General features: G+C 44.0%; 1 protein-coding gene across 1 annotated transcript; it reads left to right on the top strand.

The window, feature by feature from the left end:
* The first annotated feature begins 589 nt into the window (after window positions 1-589).
* amigo1 (adhesion molecule with Ig-like domain 1) lies at window positions 590-7214 on the top strand. The gene has a single exon (XM_048553328.2). It carries the CDS (start codon window positions 1298-1300, stop codon window positions 2816-2818), a length of 1521 nt encoding a protein of 506 aa, XP_048409285.1. The 5' UTR covers window positions 590-1297; the 3' UTR covers window positions 2819-7214.
* Window positions 7215-10085: the final 2871 nt, after the last annotated feature.

Below are 10085 nucleotides of genomic sequence, written 5' to 3'. Positions count from 1 at the left end.
CATTCCCCCCTGCGGTGTTGCTGGGCTCTAACACTGAAGGGAAGGACAATGACTGAAACTGTGTGTGACTTCAACGTTATTGCAGCAGACGTGCAGTGAAATATTTATATTTACTAAAGGCGAACACGCGGCCAGTGTATCCGTGAGCAAAATCTAACTGGAATCTCAAACCCCATTTACAGGATGGCTGGTTAAATCCGCATTTTAAAAGTTGTTGCATTTCCTACAGCTCCCATTCTAATATTGGACCCATCTTTGTGGGAGTCTCGTTTTCTATGAATTCGATGGGAAATTCTGCAAAATGATTAAACATTAAAATGGCCATGAGAAGGGGGTTCTAAAAAGGGGACAGATTTCAAAATGATTGTAGAATGTTTTTGTCTCAGTGTCATTGCAGAGCTCGTGAACGTACGAGGCTGCGGTAAATACGGCGACAAAACTGTCCCCCAAAGGGTTAACTCCCAGGCACTGTTCATTGGATAGTTGGCTTCAGCATTTTAGCCAATGGGTTGGCGAAAGTGGCAAAGAGTTGAGGATGGATGTTCTTCTCCTCCAATAGAAACAGAGCAAAAAGCCAAGAAATAAACAGTCTATTTTGCCAAGAAGCAAGTGCGCAGGGAGCCGAATGGCCAGCGACCGGAGGAAGGTAGAGGGCGAATCTGCATTCTCTGTCTGGGATGTTCCTGCCCAGGACTTAGTGCACGGAATTTCCAGGCTCAATCCCCTTTCTGTGCCTGCATCCTCCCTCCCCACCCTCCTCCAAAAGTCTGCCCCTTGCTGCCGCCTCTGTCTGTCTCGAAGCTAATCCGTTCGCTGGTTGAACGTCCCTGAGCTGTGTGGAGCCGGGGAGCAGCATCTGAGCTTGGGGAGGCACCGGCGCCACTGGGCTGCAGTGAATGTTGATCCGCATTGAAGGAGGTTCGAAAGGCAGGCGAGGAACGGGGAGCGGTGCAAGCCCCAGGCGGTGGAACCGGTCACCGAGATCACCGGGAGCCAGAAGGTTTGCTCTTCTCACCAGAAAGTAAAACTTTTCCTGTTTGGCCCAGTATGTGAGCAGTGCAAATTGTTAAATGCCGGGGATGGTTAAAAACCGAGCAGTGGGTTTTGTTGCTAAATGCAGGGATCTGGCACGGTGCCAACTTCCACTTGCTCTCTGCACTCTTGTTCAATTATTGATGGCTTCAAATGCAACAACCTGGTGCCAGAAATGTCTCTTTTCAGCCAAGCTGTTTCCCTTGTGTGGTGTGATTCCTGGTCTACTCTGTTACACTCAGTGACCAGTTCCTAAAGCCTGACAATGTGGTTAAGCTGCCTCTTGGAGTCTCACCTTACTAAAGGATACCATTGCGGAGTTTCCCACCTCTCTGTTTTACTTCTCATGACTGTGTGTGCCAACTGTCCCCTGAGCGTGTCCTCTCTGAACTGCCACTCTGACTGCATCTGTGCGAGTAATATTGTTAGCTGTTCCAAAAAGGAGCTTGTCAATATCCCTAAGTCCCTGCCAGAATATACAGCAGTCCTGGACCTCAGCTACAACAGCCTCACTCGCTTGCGAGCCGAGTGGACAACAGTTCATCTGTTCAGACTCCACACTCTGCTCCTCAGCCACAATGGTCTGTTCTTCACATCTGAAGAAGCCTTCAGGGAGGTGCCTCATTTGAAATACCTTGACCTGTCTTCCAACAAGCTCAAAGCTTTGGAAGAGTTACACTTCCATGGGCTGGAAGAGTTAGAGGTACTGCTGTTGTACAACAACCAGATCTCTCAGATTGACAGGACTGCTTTTGAAGGCTTGGACAGTCTGAAGAAGCTGTACCTGAGCCAGAATCTGATCACACGCTTCCCTCAGGAGTTGGTGAAGGAAAATACCAGGCTGCCAGCACTGGAGCTTTTGGATGTGTCCAGTAACAGGATAAAGTCTCTGCCTGTTCAAGAACTCAACAGTTTACCTGCATACCTCAAAAACGGGCTGTACATACACAACAATCCCCTGAGCTGCCATTGTAACCTTTATCTCATGGTCACCCAGTGGTATGCTCGGCAGTTCAGTTCTGCTGTGGACTTCAGAAATGAGTTCAAGTGTGTCCTTCCCTTTAACCACAAGATGTCCATCAAGCTCTTTGAGCTGCAAGAAGACTACATGAACTGCAGCACCATCATTGACTCAGAGGTGGAGGCCTTCCTTGAGGGGACCTTGACTTTTCACTGTGACACCAGACTGAGGAACATGACCAAAGTGTGGGTGACCCCAGACAATGAGACGATCCAGACTGGCCACAACAACCGAAGTTTGAAGGTGTTTCCCAATGGCAGCCTGTGGCTTGGTAATTTGAGGTTGGAAGATTCTGGAACGTATACTTGCCTGGCCACCAGCAGTCAGTTTAATGAAACCATCCATGTCCAACTGAAAGTGCACAATTCCACAGTGAGCGCTGCACATGAGACGCTGAACACTGCCTACACCACACTAGTTGGCTGTGTTGCCAGCGTGATCTTGGTTCTTATTTACTTGTACCTCACGCCGTGTCACTGTCGGTGCAGGAGCAAAGCCGAGAAGCAAAGGAGTCAGCAAGAGGAGAGCATTCACTCATCCATGCTGAGTGCCGCCTCCACCCACGACATTTCTGGGGACAAAGCCGCTATGGATCGACGAGTGGCCTTCATAGAACCATCCAAGGACATGCAAGGGCAAAATGGGAAACTCAAACCCAATGCTGTGGAGGAATTCGAGGACAAGAGACTCTTGACAGTGCCCAGAAAGAAATCTGACTGCGGTTCTGTAGGCTCCGTGTCCTCAGACTCTCCCATTGTCGTTTAACAAACTTTCACCATGTATGTATTGTGCACAGGCTACAGGCAGGATACAGGGTGACAGCTGCCAATGCTTACTATCCAAGCCTGGGAATAATTAACAGCCTGTGAGCTGACACACTCAATAGGGCCAAAGCTAGACATAAATCAGGCACAAGGTGGGTAAGCAAACTGCACGGGTCAGGGTGAGATCTTAATTGTCCACAATATTACATAATATGCATTTATTTTCTTAAATTACTTCATACTCCCAGCTGACTAACTGCGTAGGCTTTGCAATTTCCCAAATGAAACCTACTTGCCGCATCAGCGACTCAGCCTGAATGAACTGACTACAAACACCGGCACTCACCGGTCAGAAATTGCTTCAGTGTGACACCTGCAAATTTGAGACGCTGCTTGCAAAATCCAAACCCTCTGAAAGGCTGTACCAGCATGGGGTGAGGTGGAAAGAAGTCTCAATTTCTGCTGGTGAATTGGGGGATGACTTTTTACCAGCAGAGATTTCCAGTAAACAACCAGGTCTTGGGAGATACTGTAAAGTAATGGCCGGTGACATCATTCAAAATCGAGCTGCTGATCTTGCCTCTGGTGATTCCAAAAGTCCGAGTGTCTGGGAAATATCAGCCTGTGTTTTCACTCCCTCCCTGTGTTGTTTGGCCAGTGACCACTGCATAAGCAGCTGTTATAAACCTCAGGAGGATAGGCCCAAAGCCTCACATGGTTTGGCCACTGATCTCTATTAGTTCACTCTGTGTGAACAGGTCTCTCCCACAGATGCAGCGAGATGAAATGAATGAGGAAGAAAAGGGATTTCATAGGGACACAATTCAAAAGCAACATCCAGGTCATACTGGGAAAGGAAGGGAGCAATTCATATATATCTGGTAATGTTCAGCTGCACCTGTACATTGTATTGCTTGTGTTGTCTGACTTTACATATATGCAGTTCATTTCAGGTTGTGGTTTGTAATACGGGATTCAGCATGCCCAGGGTTAGAATGCAACTCATCAGACTCCCTGCTGCCTGTCTGAGAATTGGATGCGATCGTGACAAGTTTGCTGTACTCACTCATAGCTTAAAGAAATAAGGGAAGTTACTAGACTGCGACCTTAGCCAATCCTGGAACGACAGCCCAGCAAGAGTTAACAGCCTTGGGTTAAGAGTAGACAAAATAGAACAGTGGAAATGAATGAAAAACCTATTGGAGCAAGTTACTGAGTGAGACTGACATCTTCTAAAGAAAAGGAACTTGCATTTAGATAGCACCTTTTTCAACCTTAGGATGGCCAAAGATGTTTCACAGCTAATTAAGTATTTTTTTGGATATGTGCTTGTTGTTATAATGTGGGAAACACAATTCTCTAGTCTTTATTGTTGTTTAACGTCAAATATCCCTTGTCGCTGCATTGTTGTGTGTTAACTTGTATTAGTGTTACTATAACTGTCCACTCTAAGCACTGCAGTACATGAATCATTGAAGACTCGCTGCAGCAGGCAGTGAAGCGGAATGTTGAGTGTCTCTCCCAACTTAGCCCAATGTACTGATCAGCTCAATGCTTCATCCAGTTTCCAAGGGAGAGGTGGACAAAGAATCTTCCTGAATGAGAATTGCATTAACTAAAATTTCCAATGAATAAGTTAAATCCAGATTATAATGAACCTTTATAAGATTAATAAATATATGCAGGAAAAATCTAATTAGTCACAACTTGAAATGGACACAGCATGTAGGTTTATACCTGGCTATACTGCATGTAGCTGCTGGTAGATGCAAATATTTACTTAAAAGATATAATGATTTATGTCTTCACAGCATCTGTAATTATAGGTAGTCTGTGTCAGAGCAACAACAGGTCTGAGGAATTTAGGCAATCAAACATAGAGAACATTGCTCATCATCTGTAGCTAGTTTTTTGATTCTTTTCCATTTCCTTGGCTATTTTTCATCGTGGCTGTGGTTTGAGGCAGGGAGATATTGTTTGTTGATGTTAGAGAAACAGGTGCTGGCAGCACTATCCATTGATCCCTGGGACATTTTGGGTATGGTGATCAGAGAGGAGGGGTGAGGGTGGTGATGGGAAGGGTGGTTATTGTGTAGAAGGTCCCTGACACTTGGCATGTGTGGCGGATACACTTTTATCCAGATTTATCAGAATAATTCTTGCATTCAAACGGTTAAACTCCAAGGAATCGTTATCCATTGGTTGTCATTTCCCTAGAAGTGAGAAGGTTAAGGGGGTCATTAGACCAAAGCTTTTTAAGCTGTTTTGGAGAACGGTTTGGATCAATAGATGGGGAATATTTCCATAGATTGAGGAGGCTAGACTAGAGAGCAACATCTAAAACATTGTACCAGAGCTTTTTGGAGTGAAAGCAGGAAGCACTTCAACTAAAAGGTGGTGGAAATTTAGAAACTCGAAAGATATTCGTTACTGAAATGATTGTTCATTTCAAATCTGAGGTCAATAGATTTTTGTTTGCCAAAGATGAGAGCAAAGGAAGGTAGGCACAATTAGTTTGCAGATCAATCATTGAATGGAAGAACAGGCTTGAGGGGCTGAACGGTCTACCACTATCTCTTCAATCCCATCTTGAACTAGCCTATGTGATATAGAAGCAAACTGCATACCTAAGCTCCTTTAATTGGTGTTGCTTAGTCCATTTGAGAGACATAGCAGTCAATGTGAGTTAGTAGTCAAGTGTTGCAGTTACTGAGAGGGATTGATTTGATGCAGTGAGCAAAGAGTTAAAGCATAGATCTCAGGAGTACTGAGGAGATGTCAGAGATCTGGTGTTCATATTCAATAAGAAAAATAGGAATGTTGTTTAATGATTTTGCAAACCAAACAAATACAGAATGTGGGGTGGGTCACATAATAACTGAAAAATGGAAGGAAAGATACTGCAGTAATATGGGAAACATGGCAGTTATCAAGCTCCTACAAACAACACACAGGTAAATGAATAGATAATTAATATTGGATGCAGAATAAACATTGCCCCAAAACATTGGGGAGAGTTCCCTTGTTTCCTATTTGAAATAGCACAATGGATTGTTTGCATCTACCGGGAGAATAAACTTTAGACTAATGTTGCAACTGAAAGCTGGTATTTCTGCCATTGCAGCTTTCCGCTGTCGCACTGGCAGTGCCACACTGGTTTACTGGCTGCAGCTGAAGTACTGTAAGCATCCGCAGAGGATCACAAGTTTTCTTCAGCCTCTCATTGCCTGCAGCATATCAACAGCCTCTGGAAAATCCCAAATGGGACCACCCAAGAACTTTAAACCTGACCCATATCAGGAGCCAGTTTTCCTGGTCCTTGCACAAGGATCGGTGGAGTTGTGCTCATGTGTGAGCGCACAGTATAGAATTGTGCACCTTCCCGAACCAGTACATGATGTAAGATTGGGATCTGGGATCTGTCAGCCCTTGGGTCACTCCAAGCTGAGTCAAGAGTCAAACCCATCACTGTGGCTGCTTGTAAATTCCAAGATGTTTAAAGGATTTATGTGAAAAATTGTTCTGTCCTTAGTGTTGTTGAATGTATCAGGCCAAAAACCATTGTTTATCTTGCTGGTTTTTGTCTAATGTCTTGTAAGCAGCCTAAAGGGAACTGCAACTGTGATCTGTGTTCCACTTAATGTCATCCCGAAGTACGTGGCATTGTGATGTTAGTGAGAATTATCTTGTTCAGTGAGTATAAACTCACCTTTTACTGCGTGCACTGAATCCTATACCACAATTCTCCCTCTAGCTCTCAGCGTGCCCTCCTGCATCAAGTTACATCAGTCACTTTCTTTTCCTTTTTCTCTGGCAAAGCTTAACAGTCCCATAGGTACCAGATGCCCCCTGGTGGCAGTGGCCTAATTGGCTACAGAGGGCATTACAGACAAATACGTTAACTTGATTGCTGAACACCCATCAGGAGAGTCAAGGTTTAATGAGCAGGAGATTTTGCTCAACATTATTTCTCCTATTTGGGCTGAGGGGCACTGAATCTGATCACAGATTTTCCCTAGTGTAACATCAACACTGTTTTCAAAGGTTTTTATTTTTGAAATGGCAATATTTTTAATCGGTAAGTTGAAGTGTTGTTACATTGCAAATTCTGGGCTGATGAACAATTGCACCTGCAGATCTGTGTGCAGAGCTGAATTAAAGGCACATGGAATGGAAAGAAAAGGTTTCATTTGAGTTCTCTTGAGCTGAACGTCCTCCACCCTCCACCCACAGAGAGAAACATGTACACAGTCTCAAATGCGCACACACAGAAACATATTTGCAGTCTCGGACCCATACACACATAGACAAACAAACACATACACATTCTCAGATATATATACACCCACACAGGAACATGAAAACTCAAAGAATCGATATGTACTCAGAACCATACAAACACAAAGAAACACATGTACAGTTGGACCCACGTGCACAGAGACACACCAATACACACTCAGGCACAGGTATACACTGGGGGTGGGGGGGAAGAGAAACCGGCACATGGATGCACATATACAGCCACAGATGCGTACAGAGAAACGCACACATAGACAAAATCAGTTAGCTGCACAAATAAAAACACACAAATGTATAAGTGCACAGACACACATCCTGTAATGTAGATGTGTGCACACACAGACACACACATGCTCTGATGCAGACATAGGTGCACTCACACAGACAGACAAGCACAGATACTCAGTCTATCACATCTGAAGCAGATTTGCTTTCAGAGTTCAGAATTTGTCACAGCACTTCACGCTTCAGTGGTTCCTGGTTGAAGCTGCTCGGGTCTTTTGGTGACAACTACAGCTGCTAGTGAACGGGCACCACAGAAGCTAAGAGTAACAGCAACAAGGCCGTTCAGCCCACCTTCTCTGTACTGGTTGTAATGGTGTATATGAACCATTTGGAGAGAAAGAAGTATGTTTATGATAGGGTGAGATGAAGGATGGGAAGACTTGTGTGGAATAGAAACACCAGCCCCCAGCAAACCAAATGGCCTGACTTTGTGCTGGAAATTCTATTACAATATTCTCTTAATTAGTACATCCTCCTATTCCTTTCTTCTTTCGTGTGTTTATCCAATTTCCTTTTCACCTCAGCCACTCTGTGGTAATGAGTCCCACATTCTCCTTACTCAGAAAACAGAAAGTGTTGGAGAAACTTAACAGGTTTGGCAGCAACAGTGGAGAGGGAACCAGTGTCCCACATTCTCCTTACTTTCCCATTTAATTGGTTTTTTCCTGATTTCCCTCTTGGATTGGTGCATGTGTACTTTACAAATACCACACTTAGGCTTAACAAAGTGTGGAGCTGGATGAACACAACAGGCCAAGCAGCATCTTAGGAGCACTGCTTGGCCTGCCATGTTCATCCAGCTTCACACTTTGTTATCTCGGATTCTCCAGCATCTGCAGTTCCTGTTATCTCTGACCATACTTAGGTTTTCCAAGTTTCAGTATCACGTCTTTCTGTTCCTGCTTCCATTCTGTTCATTGTCCGAACAGTGATCAAAATTAAACACATCAAACAGCTATCAGCAATCCACTAATTACAAGTGACCAACACATTGTTGGAAAGTCTGTCCTCTCCTGCTCCAAACCCCAGATTTTGTCTGTACAAACCAAACCAAAGTTGCTACTGAAAAATGCAATTGCAAGGGAACACCCAGAGTTGTTCTCACACTGCACTAAGGGACTTGAATCAATTTTGAGGTGCAAGTATTATTGTATTTGTTGTTTTTTGCTTTTACATGTTATTTGACAGCTTGGTCTGAAATTAAATCAGGTAGCTTGTACCAGCCATATATGTTTGATACATCGAATTTCATTTTGTAATTTTCTTTTTATGAAACTTTTTCCTGAGGGGTTTGGCCTTTTGATTTTAACCAACAAAAAGGCTGACAACTGGCTGCCATAGACAGTGGTGTCAGAATGTTCAGATGACACAGAACAACAGTAACAACCTGAATTTCTATAGCAACTTTCGCCACCATAGGGCATTCCGAAGTACTTCTCAATGAAGTACTTTCTGAAGTATAGTCACTGTTATAATCTCAGCAGCCAATTTGTGCGCAGCAAACTCCCACAGACAATAATGTGACAATTAAAAACAGACATTTGCTGGAGAAAGTCAGCAGGCCAAGCAGCATCTGTGAAGAGAGAAAGTAGAGTCAACATTTTGAGTCTGATATGACCCCTCTTCAAAACTGGAATGGCCGGAAAATAGTTTATATGGTGTTGACAGAGAGGCAGGAGGAGCGAGTGGAATAGATTGTGAGGGCATTCACAGCAAAAGACAAAGGGAGAGCTAATGGTGGCAAAGAAGAGATGTAATGTGATAGTGCCTTTCGAACAGATGGATAAAGATTGGGTACAATGAATAACACCCCCGCACTCCTTCAAAGTAGAGCATTTGGACCTTTTACATTAGTTTGAACGGGAGAACAAGGTTTCATCCAAATGATGGCCCTTCTGACAGGTTAGCACACCTTCACTACTGGACTTTATCAATCTCTGGAGTGAGACTTAAACTCACAACCTTTTGACTCAGGGGTTAAGAATGTTACCCACTGGTTCTGCACGTTCAGATCCAAGTGTGCCTTTGTTAAAGGAGACATAGCAATATCTTATTTTCTGAAGAAGGGTCTAGGCCTGAAACGTCAGTTTTCCTGCTCCTCTGATGCTGCTGAGCCTGCTCTGCTCATCCGGGTCTTCAACTTGTTATCTCTATAGCAAAATCCTATGATTACCAGCAGACAGTCAGAGGATCATCTTCAATAAAAACAACACTTTCTGTCAGTAGTGGTGATAATGGTTCCACATGGGTTCTTCCATTTATATTATTCTGTCATAATTACACATAGAAACATAGAACATAGGAGCAGCAGGAGGCCATTCAGCCCTTGAAGCCTGTCACACCATTCTTCACAATCATGACTGATCGTCCAATTCAATAGCCTAATCCTGCTTTCTCCCAATGACCTTTGGTCCCATTTGCCCCAAGTGCTATATCTAGTTGCCTCTTGAATAATTTCAGTGTTTTGACATCATCTACTTCCTGTGGTAATGAATTCCACAGGCTCACCACTGTTTGGGTGAAGAAATGTCTCCTCATCTCTGTCCTAAATAGTTCACCTTGAATCGTCAGGCTGTGACCCCTGGTTCTGGATACACCCACCATTGGGAACATCCTCCCTGCATCTACCCTGCCCAGTCCTGTTAGAATTTTATGAGTCTCCATGAGAACACCCTCATTCATCT

This window comes from Stegostoma tigrinum, chromosome 21 (genome assembly GCF_030684315.1).
Source record: "Stegostoma tigrinum isolate sSteTig4 chromosome 21, sSteTig4.hap1, whole genome shotgun sequence".
Taxonomy (NCBI): domain Eukaryota; kingdom Metazoa; phylum Chordata; class Chondrichthyes; order Orectolobiformes; family Stegostomatidae; genus Stegostoma; species Stegostoma tigrinum.
Note: the sequence above shows the minus strand (reverse complement) of the source record. Positions and strands in the feature narration are given on the sequence as shown.

Bases quoted from the DNA above. Each gene is read 5' to 3' on its own strand.
- amigo1 (XM_048553328.2), top strand. From the start codon at position 1,298: ATGTGGTTAAGCTGCCTCTTGGAGTCTCACCTTACTAAAGGATACCAT.